This window comes from Batrachochytrium dendrobatidis (assembly GCF_000203795.2).
Source record: "Batrachochytrium dendrobatidis JAM81 unplaced genomic scaffold BATDEscaffold_2, whole genome shotgun sequence".
In the NCBI taxonomy this organism is placed as follows: Eukaryota; Fungi; Chytridiomycota; class Chytridiomycetes; order Rhizophydiales; genus Batrachochytrium; species Batrachochytrium dendrobatidis.
The window spans coordinates 277,124-298,341 of NW_006281100.1; the positions used below are offsets into that span (position 1 = coordinate 277,124).

General features: G+C 39.7%; 9 protein-coding genes across 9 annotated transcripts; 3 read left to right on the forward strand and 6 right to left on the reverse strand.

Annotated features, from left to right (window-relative positions):
* Window positions 1–1,234: 1,234 nt before the first annotated feature.
* BATDEDRAFT_31309 (uncharacterized protein) lies at window positions 1,235–2,478 on the reverse strand (the record flags this gene model as incomplete). Its single annotated transcript, XM_006676678.1, has 2 exons — window positions 1,950–2,478; window positions 1,235–1,473 (listed from the first exon to the last, which is right to left on the reverse strand). A coding segment is annotated over exon 1 (244 nt), but the record flags the coding sequence as incomplete, so codon positions are not given.
* An 800-nt stretch (window positions 2,479–3,278) lies between these two features.
* Window positions 3,279–4,281, reverse strand: BATDEDRAFT_36587 (uncharacterized protein). The gene has a single exon (XM_006676775.1). It carries the CDS (start codon window positions 4,148–4,150, stop codon window positions 3,962–3,964), a length of 189 nt encoding a protein of 62 aa, XP_006676838.1. The 5' UTR covers window positions 4,151–4,281; the 3' UTR covers window positions 3,279–3,961.
* A 108-nt stretch (window positions 4,282–4,389) lies between these two features.
* BATDEDRAFT_22709 (uncharacterized protein) lies at window positions 4,390–6,048 on the forward strand (the record flags this gene model as incomplete). The annotated part of the gene is made up of 1 exon (XM_006676543.1): window positions 4,390–6,048. One exon carries the CDS (start codon window positions 4,390–4,392, stop codon window positions 6,046–6,048), a length of 1,659 nt encoding a protein of 552 aa, XP_006676606.1.
* Window positions 6,049–6,600: 552 nt separating this feature from the next.
* On the forward strand, window positions 6,601–8,011 carry BATDEDRAFT_18748 (uncharacterized protein). The gene is made up of 7 exons (XM_006676501.1): window positions 6,601–6,713; window positions 6,916–7,044; window positions 7,153–7,309; window positions 7,381–7,511; window positions 7,619–7,697; window positions 7,764–7,828; window positions 7,893–8,011. The coding sequence occupies exons 1-7, from the start codon at window positions 6,663–6,665 to the stop codon at window positions 7,986–7,988; spliced, it is 708 nt and encodes a 235-aa protein (XP_006676564.1). The 5' UTR covers window positions 6,601–6,662; the 3' UTR covers window positions 7,989–8,011.
* A 398-nt stretch (window positions 8,012–8,409) lies between these two features.
* BATDEDRAFT_86516 (uncharacterized protein) lies at window positions 8,410–9,016 on the reverse strand (the record flags this gene model as incomplete). Its single annotated transcript, XM_006676939.1, has 3 exons — window positions 8,410–8,528; window positions 8,583–8,695; window positions 8,949–9,016. The coding sequence occupies 3 exons, from the start codon at window positions 9,014–9,016 to the stop codon at window positions 8,410–8,412; spliced, it is 300 nt and encodes a 99-aa protein (XP_006677002.1).
* Window positions 9,017–9,589: 573 nt separating this feature from the next.
* On the reverse strand, window positions 9,590–11,819 carry BATDEDRAFT_86130 (uncharacterized protein; the record flags this gene model as incomplete). Its single annotated transcript, XM_006676940.1, has 8 exons — window positions 11,770–11,819; window positions 11,547–11,618; window positions 11,010–11,397; window positions 10,814–10,943; window positions 10,672–10,716; window positions 10,379–10,573; window positions 10,213–10,289; window positions 9,590–10,134 (listed from the first exon to the last, which is right to left on the reverse strand). The coding sequence occupies exons 1-8, from the start codon at window positions 11,806–11,808 to the stop codon at window positions 9,590–9,592; spliced, it is 1,491 nt and encodes a 496-aa protein (XP_006677003.1). The 5' UTR covers window positions 11,809–11,819.
* Window positions 11,820–12,488: 669 nt separating this feature from the next.
* Window positions 12,489–17,018, forward strand: BATDEDRAFT_86584 (uncharacterized protein; the record flags this gene model as incomplete). The annotated part of the gene is made up of 12 exons (XM_006676819.1): window positions 12,489–12,533; window positions 13,300–13,425; window positions 13,530–13,703; window positions 13,815–14,069; window positions 14,168–14,192; window positions 14,424–14,590; window positions 15,216–15,305; window positions 15,392–15,609; window positions 15,737–16,190; window positions 16,291–16,395; window positions 16,472–16,680; window positions 16,802–17,018. 12 exons carry the CDS (start codon window positions 12,489–12,491, stop codon window positions 17,016–17,018), a joined length of 2,085 nt encoding a protein of 694 aa, XP_006676882.1.
* A 260-nt stretch (window positions 17,019–17,278) lies between these two features.
* Window positions 17,279–18,693, reverse strand: BATDEDRAFT_34364 (uncharacterized protein; the record flags this gene model as incomplete). The annotated part of the gene is made up of 5 exons (XM_006676708.1): window positions 18,546–18,693; window positions 18,224–18,410; window positions 18,043–18,144; window positions 17,546–17,935; window positions 17,279–17,482 (listed from the first exon to the last, which is right to left on the reverse strand). The coding sequence occupies exons 1-5, from the start codon at window positions 18,686–18,688 to the stop codon at window positions 17,279–17,281; spliced, it is 1,026 nt and encodes a 341-aa protein (XP_006676771.1). The 5' UTR covers window positions 18,689–18,693.
* A 677-nt stretch (window positions 18,694–19,370) lies between these two features.
* Window positions 19,371–21,160, reverse strand: BATDEDRAFT_34365 (uncharacterized protein; the record flags this gene model as incomplete). The annotated part of the gene is made up of 3 exons (XM_006676709.1): window positions 19,371–19,860; window positions 19,945–20,861; window positions 21,112–21,160. The coding sequence occupies 3 exons, from the start codon at window positions 21,158–21,160 to the stop codon at window positions 19,414–19,416; spliced, it is 1,413 nt and encodes a 470-aa protein (XP_006676772.1). The 3' UTR covers window positions 19,371–19,413.
* Window positions 21,161–21,218: the final 58 nt, after the last annotated feature.

The following is a 21,218-nucleotide window of genomic DNA, read 5'->3' on the forward strand; positions in this document are numbered from 1 at the left end:
TTCTATGTGATCTTACTTTGTTCCTTCCAATACTCTACCCAACTCATGGCAAAATTAACTCGCACAGCCGAGATATTGCTTAAACTCAGCTACCTCATTCAAGGTTAATTCCAGCTAGCGACAATCGGGATGAGAATGGGAAAAAATATATTTTTGGTTATATAGAAACTTTTACTTTTATCATGCTTTGAAAGCATTCTGATAACATTGAGCAGACTGCTATTGCAGTATTTTATGGATTATTCGTTAATAAACTTTACAATTGCTTCAGATCAATGTATAAACTGTATGAATGGAATGCCAAAGATCGTGTCAAAACAAGATCAGCAAGCAGCCATGCTATACCAAACGAGTGGCATCCTATATTTAATTGAGAGCAGTAGATTGCCCAGCAAACTGGTCGTATTAGTAAGCCAGAGTGTTGTTACAGTACATGAAACACGATCGATAGATGTCCACACCATTTAACTAGTACATAAAGTACATCGATATTTACAACAACATCGAGAGTGATGATTGCTGGCAATCCTTCATTTATCCTTCATTTTCATACTCTTTGTTACCGACGGCACTTGCTCTACAATTTCATTCAGGTAAAATGAATCATTTGCATTTAGCTTTATCAAGAAGCTCAAAAAATAATGCTGCCCAGTAAATTTGATGAAATCATTGATGAAATCGACTGTTTATCATGTATTTTGACACCCTTATTTAGCGTTTCATTTTGCGTAAATATGGCTGTGATTAGATCCCACATGACGGTCAAGCTATGCTATTTAGCCAACATTCGACTGGAGAAATGTGCAATTTTGATGGATTATAAATCAAGTATGTGATTTTAGATGAATAGTGGCAAAACAGGGAGTGCTTAAACGAGCGGCCAGCACAGTGAAAGTGCTGCATAGAAAATTGATTCGTTGAATATGCGTTGGCAATGTAAGATGTTGGCGCAATTGCTTATTTCTTCACATAATATTACTGCGAAATTGCTCATAGCTTGCTAGTGTTAATATCAACTAAACTCAGAGTACACAGAAACACCGCCCTTGATGGTTGTTTTTTCCGTCAGAAGAAAGTATATAAACAACCATTAAAACTCCCTTGTGACACTCAACTCGTAATCTGAACTATTCCCTCTTGGTGTCGATATATATTTCTACGCGTTATTATCCAAACAAGCATTTTAATATTTATTCGCAAGTTTTTGCCAGTCAACTTTCCCAAACTAATATCCCCAAAATGATCTCAACCACATCTGCTCTCTATACCGCCTTTGCACTGCTTGCCACTGTCCATAACTCTGTCAATGCTCAGAGTCTCCCATATGGCCTCTGTGATACCGCGAACTTCCAGTACTCTGCTCTGGTCGGCAAGCCTACTGCCGTTATTCCAATCAAACAGATCCCTCTAGTGACTATTGCTGGTGCTCCTCTAACTGTAAAAGGCTCCATCACTATCATTGATGGCTGTCATGTAAGTTGGCTTACTCTTTGCCTCTACTTGCTAGTCTACCTAGTAAATGGATATACACCACACGCCTCTACTTGATTTATTTCCTGATACTGGCCAAACTTGTGGCTTTGCTCAGTTGATTTGGATAATTAAATCCATCTGGAGCCATATATTCTTTACACCTTTGATATGGCATAGTATAAAGGATATATACTTGCTACTTTGGATGAGTGTGCTTTATGCTTTTACCCTATCTACCTGCTCTGCATATTTTGCAGTTTTCTCCGGCTTTGTCAGCCATGCTAGTCTTTCAGGGCTCCATGAATCCATTGTGATTGATATTGTGGTTACAACACCCGTTGCGTTTATAAGCATTGAATTGCAACACGCATGGCTCAAACACTCAAATATCAAGCATTGCCTTTACCATTGTTGTGAATTTAAAACATCCATCAAGACTGTTAGTCATTAACACTACGCGACTATTGAATATCTAGTTTGAGGCTACCGACTTTGTCTTTACTGGTGCTGGTGAATCTTATTGGTATGGCAGTGCTCCTGGCAGCTCTGATGGAGTGACCCTTGTCGATACCCCTGTTGCTCAGAGTGCAAACCCTGCCAAGTTCAGCTTTGCCTTTACACAGGTAGCAGGTCGTCAGGTTAACTGGCAATCCTTTACCGAGATGCGTCTGTTTGAAAAAAACACCAACGGACTTCTTGCCACTGTGACCTTCCCTGGTAAACTTGGTGCCAGTGCTGGTGCTGGTGCACCTACTCCTGGCGCACCAACTACCGGTGGATCTGGCAGTGCTTCACCTGCGTCGGGTGCTTCACCTGCAGCTGGTGCTGCCAGCCCTGCTGCTAAATCTGCCGCTGGAAGTGACAGACAAACCAGCTGGACCATGAAGCTGTACCAGGGTGTACTTGCTACACTTTCCCTTGGTGCTGCCCTTGTTATTGCTTAAATACTAATCCTCTATTCTCCTTTTGAAATGAATCGGCAATCAAATAAAATCGTTTGGTTCGACAAGTATCAATATTTAGACTGGCTTGGATGAGTTGTCTAAGCTGTTAAACATCTGTTATGAAAAGGGAGTCTTGATCAGTATGCAGTGGCAAGACAGCTTTGCATGTAAACAATCAAGTGGTGCTGCTGGCTGGGTTTTGAAAATATAAGCTGTGTCTGCTGAGTGATGAGCGGTCAGGAGTAAATACCGCTGGCGGTAAATTCCAGCGCGGCCAGTGGATTAAACATGTGGAGATGGATCAGTTAGTATAGCATGCTGGCTTATGGCTTGACAAGTGACATTACATCCATGTGAATGCCAGGATGCGTGGCGTTGGATAGTGGGGATTTCTCGGTATGGATCGGTGTTTTGGCCATGTTGGGCTTGGAAAATGCAAATATTACGGATAGTTGTACATGGATTCAAGACCACTTTCAAATGCTCTGCGTGCCATGTACAAGACAAACGAGTCTAGTATAGAAATGCAGGTGTATTGCAGCAACCATATTCAAGAATAATATGGATTGATTGATCGCCAGTGCTTTATAAATTGACAACTCTGCACTAAGCACGCTAATTTAAATATTAACAACTATTAATATACTCAAATTAAGCCCAACCAAATCCATGCTGCCCAGCCCTGACAGGTCTTGAAAGCTTATCCACTAGCCCTGGCAAGTCTGTGGATGTATAGGAATCGATAACAGGGAGCACTCCCATCTTCTCCATCCCTATCACAGATGAATTGGCAAACGCCTATTTAGAAGTTTGATATAAAAGCGGCTGATTTCCCTTCGCCCTCTTCTTACTAAGCAACCACCTTTGTCAACTATATTGCGATCCCTTAACTCCTTGAGCTTTTCTCATCCTCATCTTTAGGCTATACTCTGTTGCAATGATCTTTTCTACTCTCATTACCATTCTTGCTGCTAGCTCTGTTTCTGGCTACTCCCTCTGTAACACTGCCAACTACCCATATGCTGGAAAGACCATCTCCATTCCCATTCTAAAGTCGTCTACTTCCAAAGGTGCAAATGGCGAGACTGTCACTGTTTCTGGAACTGTTAATATTGTTGATGGCTGCAAGGTAACTATTGCAAATTCTGTATCTTTTTTAACTGATGAACTAACGATCCTTGTGCAATCGCTAGTTTACCCTTAAAGACTTTTCCTTTTCTGGCGTAGCTACTATTTCTGTCTATGGTGGCATGGGCAGCGATGCTGCTGCTGTTAAGCTAATCTCCGACTCGATCCCCTCGTCAAAGTCGCCCATTACACAGACCTACACATTCATCTCCACCTCGGGCAACTGGGTCAGCTACAATGACTTTACGCAGTTCCGTTTCTTTGAAGAGTCTACTGGTCTGATTGTCGGTTCTGCTAGCATTCCGAATGCTGTCGTTCCTGCAGCGTCCTCGACTGCTTCGTCTGTCATTTCATCTACTGCTGCTGCTGCTTCACCTGCCGCCACGCTACCTACCGCCGCGTCGCCTACTGCTGCATCACCCACTACTGGTTCTAACCCTGCACCTGCACCCGCTGCTGCTGCTGCCAAGTCTGCTGGAACCCAGATGGGCTTGAGTGCGGCTCTCACTGCACCTCTGGCTTTTATCCTGGTTGTTGCCTCTGCTCTGATGTAAAGACGGACCAATATCACTTTTTGGCTTTCCTTGATTCCAAACCCAGTCCATTTGATACTTTAAGCATTTGCCTACTATACTCCATACCTACCATGCACTTTTCATCCAATAGGTTACTATCGCTTATTTCATTGTCTAAATTTTGATGTTTTGAAAAAGATAATAAACCTACGCTTCCGTATACTTTTTGTCTGGGCCGTAATTGTGTTGCTGAATTATGCATGGATTTTGTTTAGCTTTAGAACACGGACAAAACTTTTTGACATCCAAACTGACATTGCCCAACATAGATGATTATTTTTCCAGTAGAAATATGGCTTATGATATTAAAATTAACGGATAAAACTACTCTATGGAAGCTTCGTGTGGTTAGTAAACGAATGTATGGTCTGACTGGTATTGCCTTTAAACTCCAATTTTCTAGCATCATTTTAAAAAACGACACTCTACTCTATGCAGCAGCACAACTTCCAACGCGACCTTCATCGCTACAGTTTACAATGAACCTCACTGCTGCATGTTTCCAATCGCCAGTGTCGTATACTTTTGTGCCAACACACATTTCCAAATGTGGTAGATTATTGCTGCGTACCTGCGCTGCAATGAAACCAGTGCCACTTGTAGGATTTCGAGGATTTGGAGCATTGCTGGCTTGCGTGTGCGTTAAGCTTGATCCAGATCATACTCAAAATGCCAGTAATGGTAGTGACAGAGTCAGATGCATAACCGATTATTATAAAAATATTACTGCATTTCGACCAGCACAATCATCTACTTCTAGTGTTTCATTCCCGCTTACTAGATCACCCATTTCATCAGATATGGGCACTGTGTCCCATGGTCTATCTGAAATATCGATGACTTCCCCATCTACACCGTTAAACGAATCAACTAGTCCAAATGTTACCATCTCAACGTCTACTCAGATCGAATCACAGTCCTTGGCTATTGCGCTTCCTTACCAATCTGAATTTAAAAGAATTGCAGCATTTCTTCAAGCAGGATGGTCAAATCTAGGCACATTGATTCCAGCCTCTCTTCTTCCAGCTTACAGTACTCTTTTTCGTCACGTCTTTTCAACGTACACCAGTGTGTTTGATCGCCCCAATCTTAATATGGATTTGAGTTTACAAATGGCATTGTTGTCTCAAACATGGCGAGTCATTGATGTTTTAGCTCCACCTGGTGGTCGAGACGTGAGACTTTGTCGTGACGATAGATGCTGTCCATCGGCGCTCTGTGCAACGGTGCAATGCTCGTCATGGGACGTGCAAGTGGATGATTTATGTGACACGTTGGACGAGTTGGGACTAGAAGAATCAAATATAGCTGGATCCACCGCGGTAAACACTCCCATGACTGCAGTATTGGATGAAACACATGTAAAAACTCAAGCAAGCATACCATCAAACGATGGCGAAGATGAGCTTACATCCACACTATCCATTGAATCTGATTCAATATCCAATATAGCTTCAAGTCCATCAACAGCTGCAACTCCACAACTCCAGCCAGTAGATTTCAATCCTGAAGAGTCAAACCCATGTACACTATCCAATTACATCCATGAGCACAAACTTGCTCCACAGCTGCATATGGATCTCTCCATTAGCAAGGCTGTATATGTTTCGCGTCGTCCACTATGCAAAAGTACATTGGGCGGACTGGATCTTGTACATTACATGTTTGATCTTACCAACAACTCCATTTTAACTCTTGTGTGTTTGGCGCACAATGGACAAGGTGAGCACGATAGTGTTGTAGATATCATGTTGGATGTTACGCCCAAATGGATAGCTGAAGCACCCGTCCAGAATGGAGGTGGGCTGGATACAGATATCGCGAGATTGTTTGATAGATATCGTGCTGGTGGAAAAAGAAGCTGGACGTCGGGTAGAGACTCGATCAACCAGCACCAAGCTGAAGAGTTGGACATGGATGCTATATGATTGGGTTTTTGAATGATAATTGTGTTGAAATGTCTTGATCAATAGGATAATCACAGCTAGCGACAAAGGGCATGAGAATGGAGAGATGAATGAAAAATTATCAGCAACCACCAGTGTGTATCATGTATTTGAAAAGGTACTTGCGTAGATATCACTAAACCACACTTTTGTGTAGGGTTGGGGTTTAGCGATGCTGTTCCTTGACCATATCGGTAGACTGTGTTAATTTAAATGGAATGAGCATCTATTGCTCGTGTTTCCTATACTACGCCAACAATCTGACTTATTGACACGGTGTGCTGATCCTCTCGATGAAATACAGAATGTCGTTCATTTGGTCTTGATCTGGTACGATCTTCAACATTTCACCTATATAATCTGTGACTAACCTAAGCCAGTCGTAAAATGCTACAATGAATTCACGTTTCCAAAATGCTGCAACAGCTGCTTGTTTGATAGCATCTGAATGGTTTCAAAACATGATAAAATTGGGTTGTTGGAATACTGATTTTTTCCCCGTTCTCATCCCTTTTGTCGCTAGTGAATTTAGCAGCTTGTATTGGTAATTACATCTCATTTTCAGTTCATTTTCATTTGACTTGGAATTTACCAATATGAGCGGCAAATGGATTCCTCTTGAATCAAACCCTGATGTAATGAACAAGGTAAGATACCAGACAAGTCTCAATAATAAACCCTGACTCGAGCTTTCTAGACATTGGAGCTATGCCTTTGTCTTGAGATGCACTACTAAAATAGGCTATACAAAGCCAAAGCAGGTTATGATTGTCGAGCTTGACGCAACACAGAGGTTTGATTATATTCTAACATGTATATAAACCACTTTTGTATTTGCGGCTTATGTAGTATTTGGGACTTTTGGGTGTCCATTCATCTCTGCGTTTCTGTGACGTATGGGGATTGGATCCAGATCTGCTCCAGATGATTGCTCGGCCAGTCAAAGCGGTCGTTCTTTTGTTTCCGATAACCAAAAAGGTGAATAGCTTTTTGTCGAAGTAGCAATTACAAGTTATTTCAAGATCAACCAAGGACACAGTGCGACTAATCCTGCTAGCTTATCATATATGAATGCACAAATCTTAGTATGAGGCATTCTGTAAATCTGAAGAGGCAGAGATTATCAGGAGTGGCCAGACAGTCAGTCCAGATCTATACTTTGTGCGCCAGACGATCCCCAACGCTTGTGGAACCATTGGACTATTGCACGCGTTGATAAATAACAAGGATGTTCTAGATCTGCGTAAGTATCGGTCCTTTCAATCCATGGTTTAGTTCAAGGTGATCAAGCATTGACACTGCTGAGTTGACTAGGTGATGGGCCGCTTTTTCGCATGCTGGAAAGAACAATGAACAAGACACCAGATGAGCGTGCAGCAGCATTGGAGGCTGACCAGGACTTGGCTGAGATGCATAAGCTAAGTTCGGTCGATGGTCAGACAGAAGTAAGTGCTTTTACACTGTATCAAGCATGCATGCATTGTCTATTGAACAATTGTAGTTGATCATATCGAGACTTTAGTGAATAATATTTGTAAACATTGACAACAAGGCTCCAAGTGCTGATGATGAAATAGACCTTCATTTTATATGCTTTATCGAAAAAGGCGGCAATGTTTATGAGATGGACGGTACGTTGGATTGACAGTAGTTGGTTGAATAGTTCTAATATTCGATCTGCAATGATGAATTTTTAGGTCGTAAACCATTTCCAATCAATCACGGACCAACGACTGGAGATCTACTCATGGCAAGTAAACAAGTACAATATATCATTTGACTATTGCCTATATCGTCTGCTCATTATTAGCATGTATTGTTTGTAGGATTCTGTTGCGGTTATACAGCGATTCATGAGTCGAGAGCCAGAGCAAGTCAATTTCAGTATTCTGGCACTTGCAGCTTCACAAAATAATGAGTAAACCCAAATAAACAGTATGTATCCAATTTTATGTTCATTACAACAATAGCTGGCAGTCCATTACTCTCAAGTGATAAACCAATATTATTTTTAATCCCACAACTAATAACGCATAACTGTGTCCCATTTTTGCCGCGTGACCAAAATTACTATAAAAGCTCTGCATTCCCACACCCTCTTTTTACCTCACTTCTCTGAGGCCTTCGCAAAACGTACAACTCTTTCGCCTTTTACTAAAAAGTTCCGTGTAGGGGGCCTCACATGGAGAATGTCTCCAATTTTTCCCATACCTTGGAGGGTTATCCTTTTCTCTCTACCCATTGGGTTGATGAAGGACTGGTCCCATTCAATCTATAATTAAAAAGAAGAAACTGAAATAAAATTTGTTTTTCTAAAATAGTGTTTATTTCGTAGTGGGGGTGTTAAACAGACGACTTGATGTCCTCGCTCATTTGCAACCGTCTGGAGTGTTTTCTGATGTCGTCCAGCACCTCGTTTGCAGTCAGCTTGGATGTATCTAGTCTTATGGTCTGTTTGTCGGCTATTGTCAGAATGTTAGATTGTGTCAAGCAAGATCTATAAGAAATGTGGTTACCATAGGTGACTTGAATAAATGGACGAGGAGTCTTGTCTGAAGTAATAATATCAAATACACATTTAGGATTGCGTGCTAGGTTTCTGTCAGTTCTCAAAATACTTGCCAGTGTCCTAATTCATAATACATTCAAACTTAGCCCAGATGCATACATGACAGATTGGAAAACAAAGATCATGTAGTCTGTTATTCCATAATGGGTTCAGGATATAACTAGACTACATCAATGCATTCAATAGTAGTCTAGCTTCAAAATGAGAGATCAATCTACACAGTTTTGGAAATTGATGGCATGGCTCTGCAGAACTGTAATAATAAAACTATTCCAGTCTGTGCAACAAAGGATGCTATCAAAAAGTAACTCACCTGGCAGAAGTAGATACTGGACTCAATGGAGCGAAACCAATAACAACCTTGTCAATGAACTTGAGCATATGTCTACTTGATACAATAAGATGCTGATCAGTAAAAAATATCAGTTTTGAAAAATTGAATGAATTTTAGCAAAACTATTTTTACTGCTGTCTTCACATAAATGAGTGATGGCAAGAACTCCAAAATGCATGAGCCAGTCTCATGAAAACAATTGTTGCATTTGCGAGACATGCAGTTTCTGTTGTCTTGAACTAAAACGCAAACGTATCTGGTGATTATACAGTGCATGGCTATCCTAAAAGAATATCAGTTTTAAACTAGTTTGATGTTGCGTTTATTAGAGAATTGAAAACATCTATTAAAGTAGTCAATTTCTAATAGAAAAACAACAAATATTTAATCATTGCTTGTTCCAAAGCAAAATAAGGCTGCAAAATAAATTTAAGCGATCCATTTCATATGAATACGGCTGTAATTACATATCGATTGCCAAATCTACTCTCCTAGCATATAAATTCACTCAACTCCAACTACTATACTGCCGATGCAGTAAAAATCCATCTCATTTACCAACATGGATAAAAAAAAGAGTGCAAAGTAGAGTTGAAAGGCTAGGTCGAGTTGGTACAGAATTAGTCTAAGCTATCATCCCAAGTGTATGGCACAGTATTGGTTTCAGCAGAACTTTCAGAATGATCTGCATTTGTAGTAGTATTTCCAGTATTTCCAGAATTTCCAGTGGGTCTTGGAAATAATCTGTGCTGTCTTGTAGATCCACCAACCAGATTTGTAGCCAACTCTGACAGGGCAGCAAAAATAGTATTGGCTGTAGACATTCCAGTTTCAGCTGTCGCACTTCCTGTAGCGACGTTAGTGGTGTTCGCAGCAGTATCCATTCCAGGGACTGTGTTTGTAGTAGTCCCTGGAGCAGCCCTATTGTCATTTTGAGCAGTAGTCGCGGTAGAACTAGTGGGTGCTTCAGGATGGCTGGCAGATCTATTGCCGGTGGGAAAAGAATCGCTATTGTCTACTAATGAATACCGGCATACCGGACATGTTCCATTTAGCTTTAGCCAGCTTGTAATGCATAGAGGGTGAAAGACGTGCTTGCATGGTAATTCAATTGTAATCTCATCGTGTTTGTATCCCTCTTGGCATACACAGCATTCATCCTCGGCTTTAAAATGAAAATCAAATTAGTATTCTAGCACAAGTCATGTTAGTTTGTCCTGGTAAATGTAAAGCAATAACTTACGAAATGTAGCCTTATCAAAAGGTTTATGTGGCAAATTTTTAATAATATCATTTGATGCTGCAGGTGGATGATGCGACCTATTGATGAAACAGAAAAATCCAAATATCAGCTGCCAAATACAATACTAAAATAACGCTGTATTTTTCAAGCATGTTGTCGACTCAACTGCGCATGCTGCTCCATCATTCGTGAGATAAACTCCTCGAATGACTGTTGACTATTCAGATAGTCCCCAGAATCACCTCCCATTCCAAATATATCCACAAATATTCTATCAGAAACGATAGGGATAGGGCCATTTTGTGCCCCAGGTACTTGAGAATGAAGTTGTCCGGTAATGTGTGCAATTTGCTGGGCCATTCTAATTATAGAAATTTAGGTGATTTCAGGTTTGTGAATACATATCGAGATGGTTAGTATCCAGATCTGATCGAGCTAGATACTACAGATTTAAAATACCTTAAAAACATATCTTGCTCAAGCGGAGTACGTCCTGGAACATCACTATCGTGTATATTTAATAAACATAGAATGGTCAGGCAAATCACTACCAAATAGTATAAATTCCAATTCCAAAAAGCATCCAAATCAAAACACTCACGCTCTCATTGCTTCTGGAATAGTGCCAAAAAATACACGGCTAGATTGAGCATGTGGCTGCGAATGAGACTGGTCAGATGGATTTCCGTGTATATTACTGCGAAATAATTCTTCTACTGCTCTTACATGAGCTAAAGATAAATAGTAAATAAAGATGTGTTTGAAAACATACAGGTAAACTTGTTCATGATTTATACCTTGATGTGATGTACCAAAATTAGAAGTTGCATCAGAGGCGGACTGGTCTGATTGAGATGGAGCTCCAAACAAAGCAGGGTTGGTAAACAGCTCATTTATCGGAATAGTTTGTGTAAACAAAGTTGATGTGGCTTCAGAATTAGATGTAGATCTGGTGGCATCTGGATGATGGCTACTTGCACGAGGAAACGAAGTCGTAAATGTCGCTGACTGAAATCCTTGAGGATTTAATCCCAATTGATCGATCAATGCAGACATTATATTGGCTGGCTGGGTGTCCCTTGCAGTCTCATTTGATGCAGCATGTGAAGTATTGCCAAATGAAAATATGCTTACAAATGGATTAGACATGTCCTGCATTTCTTGTGTGTTGCTATCTGATGTAATCTGGGCCATTCAAAGTGGGAGTTCGGCAAGGTCAAGTAAGACATGCAAACGATATTTCAGTTCAATTGCACATAGCCTTCATCCAGACAATGCAGTCATAGCATAAACTGACGAGTTTAAATGGTACAAAAGTCATTGATACTTCTTACCTCTTCAACAAATTCCGAGTGACAGTTGGAACACTGAGGTGTGAGATCATCCAGGTTTGGTTGCATATTTCTCTATTCAGGTTTATCATGAATACATGAATCTAGTTAGGATTACAAGCAGGCTATGGCTCAATAGTAGCCTTTAAAATCTTGGTCAAATTCCACTGTAGATATTCCCATCAAACATGCATTCACGATATATTTTAAAGCTCCATATCAATACCTGGCATGAATGACACCAGTACAATGGTTGTGTGTTCATGGTGTTGGCAGTTGGCTTAGATTATTGGCCGGTAAGCTTCGAGTATGCTCAGCACCACGTGGACATGAATTATGAAACTGCCAATTTTTGACCAATTTTAGTTCAATTTTTGACCAATTTTTGACCAATTTCTGCCAATTTTCAAAACATGTCCAAAATATTGTTTGATTTCTGTCAGCTCATCTGCAATCCTATTTATATATTCACATGGACAACCAAGACACAATGGTATGCTCAATCATCGCAGCATCTATTCAAGAATCAGTGTATGTATTCATCTAGCAAAGTCTTGCTGTTTTCAAAATCCATACATGACTTTGCTTTGATCACTGTCCAATCCCCAATATGCGATTTCCAAGTCCAGTAAAATTAAAACCATTCAAATCTACAATAGACTCAGAGCCTGCCAAAATTGCAGTCGTCCTACACAAATACCTAACGATGTGCTGTTTATGGCCAAGTTCTTTTGCTGTCATTGTCATAAACACACCGATCTCGTCAAGAAATATAAGCTCAAGGTCCGTTTGATACCTTGTTCCTCCATGCCAGTATTGGGAATCATCAAATATTGATATTTTAAATTCTAATTCAGACTATTCGCTCCATGTTTTTTTAAATGGTGCTAGGTTAAAATAGCAACACCAAGTGGTGAATTGATATATACAACTCTACATAATGAAATGGCTGAAAACCTGTTGGGTGTTACGGCATATAGATACGATCAGGTACAACTGTTTTCTGGACATGATTACATAGTAATGTTTTGCTACCACAAACGATTGATCTGACACTACATATCCCATGGAATTAGATTGCTTTTCAACATCCATCAATACATGCATTTGTTGAGCAGCAACTTTCTACCATTCTTGTCAGCATAAAATGGAAGTCTGAAAAACTACCAGATTCAACAGTTTCAGCTCAAGTACGTAAACATATTCAAATTGATCAAAGCCATTAAAACTCTACATTGCTCAAACTGTTTTTTAAAATCATGGTACTACTAAACACAGACCTGGAAAAATAATTACAAGCTGCCAGATTTTTTTAACCCTGTACTGGACTATGCTCCAGTTGTACCATACTTTTGTTTATTCTATAATATTCCTGTAAGTTTCAAAATGTATGCCATTAGATGTGAAAAGCCATGCACAGAAATAAATGGGTTCAACAAGACAAGCAGCTAATTCATGTATTGCAATTTAGATCATATCAACACAGTAACTAATTTCCATATGGTGCAGGCCGCCGCGTCACGACCAACCAATAAACTTGAAAAGTAGTCCGTTTCAACTGACCCTAACTTGCTAGATATGTTGCTTGAACCTCAATCTGAAACGAGAATAAACCAACTGATATTAGAGGTGCGGCTAGTTTAATGTTTAGCCATCAAGGCTCGAGTTGGAAATTACATATTTCCTTACTATCATATTTGACATTCCAAACCAATAGTATATACAAAACAATTGACTAATACTTCAATTATTGCAGTACTTGGTATGTGGAAAATACACAACTACCCTCCAGGCTTTTCAAAACGAGGCTTCCAAGATGTCGTTGCTAGATGTAACAACCACGACATCCACTGGTGCGTCCAAATGGCTTCAAGATGCACTGGTGAGTTAAATCTTCTCCATCAATGTACTCTATTTGACGGCAAGTGCATGTAGATTAAAAAGATTCAACCTCAATGGTACCTATTGTTGTTTCAATAATCTTAGGAGCGTTTTGAGACCTTGTTTTCTGCAGGAGACCAGTCTTTGTTCTTTTTGCTATGGGATGAAATGTTTCCATTAAACGAACGCATCAATGATTTATTGCTACGACAGCTTGAATTTATGCTTGGAGTTTATTTCGCTGTTTATCCTCTTTTGCCAAATACGCTCAATCCAAAGGTTTGCTAACCTTCCTTGCTTGACCAAGACAAATCAACATGGAGTTATACATAATATTGAGTATATACCATTCAATTAATGCGCTTATCTCTGCTAATGTAAAATTCATAGGCCTACAAGATTGAATCCACTATGGACGCATTTAAAAAATTTATAGAAACGAGAGGAGCGGACCAAGGTGGAACTTCGCAGTTTCTGCAATATTATGCTTTACCATACGTTCCAGACCCACAAGGACACCCATCTTTCCAAAATCTGTTTTTGGATACGTGGGCACCAGAGTTGCACAATCGCCTTGTCTCGTTTCTAAAAACCTCTCTGACTAAAAAGCAAGTTCCTCAACTGGTGAATTTGCTAAATGAGTCGGTATGCCTGTTAACATGAACATTATATATTTTTATTTCTTTTCCGAGACAATTTTCAAATCGAAACTTTATTAACAATATGATGTTGTCAAAATATAGCATTTAAATCAGCGTGGCCATCCTCGTAAGTATTTACTTTTCTTTGTAATATTCAAAACATACAGTTGTCCGATTAGTTTTTAAAATTCATTATATAACAATGATTGTTGTTTTTAATTGAACAACACAGCAGTTATGAATATTTTCTAGTCTACTTTCTATTAAATGTATACACTATTCACAATAGTTTTTGCACAATTTTAAATATATCCAAACCCTAACGCTTTGAATCTGACCAATATATATGTATAATTAGAATGCAACCACAATGTAGACACGCTAAACATGAATATTCAAGAATTGGAAAATTATAGCGAGCATATAAACATAAAATTACGAAACATCCAAATGGATTATCAAAGCCTGATTGCCATTACCTCGGATCTAGTGCAAACTCTAGCGTCTAGTATCAGCGGCGAAAAGGTAGTTGATTGACCAGACGATAAATTATACAGATGGGTGCTTTAAAAAGCTAATGTGATTATTTATCAACTGCAATGACAAAGATTAAGCCGGCTTATTTATCAGCAATTGTTCAAAAACTATCGACCTTTAAAAAAGAAGACCATTCAAATGGTTTGCAACAGTCACATATTAATTCGTTCAAACAAATATCAGAATCAGATAGGCAAGTCTTGGTATTTGATCTGATATGTTTGAATATTTAGCTACTAATGCAGTTCATCGATAATCAGCCATAGCCCAAGACACAGTCAGTCATCGGGACGTATCCAGCATTCGGCTATATACCCAGCGAGGTTAAAAGATACGCAAAGCAATGACCCAAAACTTATTCCTATAGAAAAGCGGCTAGATTATTCTGCCATTCAAAACACTCTGTTATCAAACTCTAATGATGCCAATGTACTTCAAAAACAAGCATTCCTTTTACAAGCACTTCGACTCGTACGTTTACCACACATTTTTAATTTCTCACTAAAATAGATCTCATCATGCTGCATGACATTGTAGCATGATGAGAGTTTAATGGGTGTATTGATTATTTTATACTGATTGCTCATGCGAAATTCCGATTTTAAAACTTTAGAGGCTATCAAAAAGCCAAAGTTGTGCCAGTCGAAGAGAAGTATTGCATAGTTTTATTGCACATGATCTTTTAGATATACGCAAGGGAAAGGTGTGTTATTACATCACAATTACGATTTGCTTTTAACAGCATTTTTGGCAAAAACTCAATCACTCATTGCTAACCCACTATACTAGGGAGTGATTGCTGATATTTTTGGTAGACAGTCATTGATTGTCAAGGAACAGCTAGCTCAGCTAATCAATACTATTGCCACCGATTGGTCTGGACGCGAATATTTATTGCTGAAAAATGGACACCTTGTTTCTACGCTTTTGGAAGAAATGAAAAGCAGAGTAGAAGATTCGGAATATCGTCGGAATCTCTTGGGTGCTCTTCAAAAACTATCTCTCCGGTACGTCAGACTTTACAATGCAGTAGTGTAGTTATCAATACACAAAGTATATTTGCTATCCAATATACGTTTGTAGTGTTTTGACTTGAACCATTATCTATTATTGTGATTTAAATGCAACGATTAGACGAGTTGCACAATCTATCATGAACAAGTCTTGCACAATTGCTTATCTTCAATCTATACTCAAGGATATAGATTCGCTTTCAGAGTATACTATTGAATATGCAACTGCGCTCATGATGAATCTCTGTTTACGCAAACTCGGAAAACAGCAATGCGCGGCATCCCCAGAACAAACTCTTTTAGTTCTCAACAGTTTGATTGAGCACGACAACATCCAAGTAAAAACTTATGTAAATGGCACAATATACAGTATATTGTCCGAACCTGCTGTAAAAGATCGCGCTCTTGCAATTGGAATGGATGAACAACTGGGGTATCTTCGGGAAATCTCTGAAGAGCAGCTTGTAAAACAAATTGATTTTGTAATTATGAAGCTACAATCAAAAGAGGATGAAAAGGTTGACGAGGATACTGTTTCTGAAGATGGCGAAGAAGACGATAATATCGATGAAGAGGTATACTGTAAACTATGTATACATATTGATTATATTGTACTAGTTGTTCAAACCAGCTTGCCAACACACTAAATGTTTATTTTTTGCTTTATTGATTTAGGATGATTTGCCTGTTTTTGACGAGGAAGAAGTGAATGAAATTGCACCAGGAGATGCTGAGACGCTTATTGGTGACGAATTGTTGGAGTCCTACGCAATTTCAAAGGTAATTTTCAATCACCAATACCATTGAATTATATCAGTCAAATACTTTAGTACTGAATTTTGATTGATACATACAGCCATCTATCTCGAGTATGAGTCGAGCAGATAAATCACGTATCGCTCATACTGGTGTACACACAGTTGCTGATTTTAAACGTGCAATGACTCCATTGCGACCCTCTACACCTGGTATGGGTCGTCGCGAAGGTGCCAATATTTTAATGAACCAACCAAATCAAACAAACTCCAACCCAACAAATACTGGCCAGCCAATTGCTTTTAGAGGGTAAGTTTTTTGTTAAACTGTCGTGCTTTGCTTCAAGGTATATTTTTGTTCAGCTTTGATCATGTTCACTGAAATCTACCATCGTTTGGTGAACTGCATGTGGTTTCAATAACGTGAATAGAAAAGCAGACTTTGATGTAGGATTTTCTACACGACCCAAACTACATCGCACACCAATCCCTCAACTAACGGGTGAATGTACCCAATTTGGTACTGCCAATAACAAAGCTCTGCAAGCCGTTTCATCCAAGATTGCCAACTCTTCGGTTTTCGGTGTTAGTCGACCCAACTCATCAGCTCATATTGTTCGCGCGTCAAGTCGCCTTTCCCAGTTTTGATGGTTGTATGCTGAGTTGGTGGTCTATAAGATAACATGGCCGATACGCTACTTGATATATCGGACCTAAATTTCATCTCATGAACCAACTGCACCTCTCAAACCTTGGTACACTCAAATATTATCCATAAATACTGCTCAGTTTACGAATAAATCCAAATAACAATCATACTTGAACATATCACATTGGGTCAAGGCTAACCAAGGCCTCGACAGCCAGTTTATTGGTTAAACACACCTGTACGTGTCAACTTCATCTATTCAATAATGCAGTTCAGTACCGTTGCTATCAAACAAGGCATCACTTTTGGAATCATCTGAATCATTCTTCATTGCAGTATTAGAGTCTGATTTGAGTGGGTATTGCTGATACACAAACGACTCTGTGAATTCATGCAGTAACTGGCCAGAAAGAATCTGCTGATCTTGTAGCCTATCATTAAATAGTGACACCAGAAAATACATCTACTGATGCGTGTTGGATACCGTAATATCAAACATAAATGACAGATAGCATATTCGACTTACAATCAATGCAGTCAGGCACGCAACAGGAATGTAGTAGTACCAGTTGGAAACATTCGCGCCGTACATGACAGCAATCTGTGGTGGTGAAAACCAGCAAAATAAATTCAAGGAACCTTCAGATGGGTTCCAAACTTGAATCACCCATCGATCCTCTTTATATGGCTGCGACTTTTTCGACAGTAAATCACTGGCATCCAAAGAGTCATCTTGTCTGTGTTGAGTCGTGGAGTTTAGCCCACTTTTTGATTGTGGTTTCTTACTACTGAATAAATTGGTCCATTGGGTATGAGATGATTGATTGTCTGTGGTTACAGGCTGCGCAACATCTACTTGACGAATCTGTGCATTTCTACTACGGATCATCCATTGATTGTCACTGGGATAGCGAGGCTACATCAACAGGAATGGAGTATTAGCTACGATTCCATACATTCTTCAACATATCCAGTGTTCATCTGTGTAAACGAATCGAGCAGATATATGGCATTTGCACTTGCCTTTGTAGGCTGCTTGAAAAGAATAAATGATTTTGTTCGAGTGAATACATGGATGGTATTGAGTACACACACCAGTATCAATACAAACTCGATTACAGTAAACTTATCACAAAAACAATATTGTCAGTACCAGGCAAGATCCAAATCAAAATTGTCAAACTCAGTATTAGTTTAAACTGACCAGCATATGACTTGATATTTTTAAACCCAGCCATTGCATGAACAATGCAAACGAGTTTGAGTCAAGCGACAGCTCGAGATATGACGATTTGGACAGTGCTCGCAATTCCTCTGCATCGTCCAAAACACCATCTCGATACATCTTGACTAGTAGATAGAGTACATTTAACAGTAGAGCAATAAGAAAACTACAGGATTTGTGAGTTTATAAGTGCAGATGAATGAGAATCGATGATGACTTTTTGCCCGATTGTTGGAATACAGTCACCTATGTAAGCTCGACCATCAAAGCCAGTAGTTGATATTAGCACATTGGATCTTACCTGGAGTTGGCAAAAAGCTGTTCTTGATCAATGTTTGCCCACCACTCTCCCATCAACATCAACCAATCCAATGGGAAGGTGACTAAACGAGTCATGAATGGCTCTTGTCGAATTCGCCGTCGTCTGAGTGGTGTGTTTGCCATTCAAGTGTTTGAGTGTAGTTTGAATAGTTGAAGTGACGTAGATTTGTCAATTTCCAGTAATAAATTGCTTCATGGCAACTTCACTCGAAGATTTTAAATCGGCTTGGTTAATGTTGAATCCATTTTAATCAAATCATCAACAATGAAACCGTACTGGAAATTACTTGTTTCGCCATAAACAATATTCTTCAGTTGTGGTCAGGATTATAATATTCGATTCGATGTCAATATCTTCAATTCATTGTCTGTAATGGCAAGCATAATGAACAGATGCTCAATTACCTATAGAAACTTGGTGATATGTTGTTGTATGTAGCGTGAATACGGATATAGTATGACACCAGATAAATCCAAGACAACCCAGTTTACTATACACGATCTGAATATCAGATATGGATTGGTACCATGTTTTACATTTTCGATGATCATACAATTGAGTGTATACATTACTCATGCTTTCAACATCAATCTTGTTTTTAAATCATTTTGGAGTATCAAGTTAGCATCGAGTTACTGCTGGATTTCAAATGGTTCAAGTCATATAAGCACACCAGTGTAATGCTTGTAATATAAAAATGCATCATTTGACTACCAGGGTGGACAACTATACTGTCCTAACAGTGAGATAATTGGTATATTTGTCATGTGGAAATCCATCCACCTTACAATTCTGGAATCATTCAAGTAGCATGCAGAGTTTATTGAAAATGTATCAACCAGTCAAACTATCGGTACCATTGGGAAGCAGGAACGCCAAGACATTCGCCAACTGTTACAAAACTGTAACCAAGATTTTTAAACTTGGTAATGACATGTAGAGCCCAATTAATCTCGTTTATAACAAAATCGTGCTGTAGAGAAATGAATGGTGTGGCCGGAATAGGATGTCCAGCCATGTCATTGGCATAACTAGCATCGTTCTCAGCAATCATGTTGGAATCGTTATTGTGGGCCCAATCACCCGAGTCGAGATTCCAGGTCACTACTTGGTATCCCCAAGTTGCCATGGCACTCAGAACAAGCGCGTTTATGCTACCATATGGTGGACGCATGTAAACGGGTGATTTACCAATAATGTTGCGAATCAAAATATCGTTCTGGGACATTTCGGTCCACATTTGAGCTGCATTCAATGAAGTCAGATCGGGATGGGTAAGTGTATGAGAGGCAATCTGATGTTTAAAGTAAATATCAACAGTCGAGTATTAATAAATAAACCCTGAATACAATGTGAGATTGAATACAAAGTATATTACCTGATGTCCTTCAGTGTATGCACGACGGAGAATAGAAATATAAGGCTCAAGGGCAAGATCTGCAAAGTTCTTGCCATTCACGAAAAAGGTTGCTTTGACATTGTTGGTTTTAAGCATATCCAAAATAGCAGGCACATTGGTGGTCGGTCCATCATCAAAAGTCAGGGCAAACTGTTTTGGACTCTTGCAAGTAGTGATGATAGGGGCAGACAAATTGGGATTGGGTGGAACGTAGGCAGGTGAAGTCGAGGTTGAAGTAGCAGATGCTGATGTGCCAGTAATAGTAGTTGCGCCGGTGCAAGTACCAAAACCATTTTGGCATCCAACACTGCAATAATCGCTAGTAACTCCACAATAGCCATACTGCGAACAGCATTCACCGATATCGCACTGATACCCAAACTTAGCACCACATGTACCGTCAGGAGATACTGGGTGCGATCCGGTAGGGGATGGCGCGGCAGAGGATGATGCAGCAGAGGTCACTATGGACATAGTCGTCGTGCCGGTGCCGGTGCAGATACCAAAACCGTTTTGGCATCCAACACTGCAATAATCGCTAGTAACTCCACAATAACCATACTGCGAACAGCATTCACCGATATCACATTGATATCCAAACTTAGCACCACATGTACCGTCAGGAGATACTGGATGCGATCCGGTAGGGGATGGCGCGGCAGAGGATGGTGGAGCAGAGGATGGCACGGCAGAGGTCACCACTATGGACGTGCTCGTCGCGCCAGTGCAGATACCAAAAGATTTTTGGCATCCAACGCTGCAATAGGCGGCAGTAGTTCCACAATAACCATACTGCGAGCAGCATTCACCGGTATCACATCGATATCCAGAACTACCACCACATGAGCCATCAGGAGATAAAGCAAGTGCTACACCAGGTTTCGATGGAGTACCAACTAATACATAGTAAAATCACAAACGGTACACCATACATGTAGAAAGTTAGCCGATTGCATACATGCAGTCCAACTCTAAAAGTTGATACAGATTTGTTTGCTGATAAGCCGATCACTGCCATATTCAAATAATAAATGATGGCAGCATAGATCAAGCATCAGTCATGACAGCAACTTGCAATCACTACCGTATTCAGAATGCAACTGCCCAACATCAAACCAACAAGTTTTCAACACATCTTATACTCACGTCGTACTCCTGTAGAAGCAGCTATAAGTGCATATCCCAGAGCGACCATAGTTATCAAGTTTGGAAATCAGGCTAAGAGATTATGATCTACATCCGTTATTTTATGG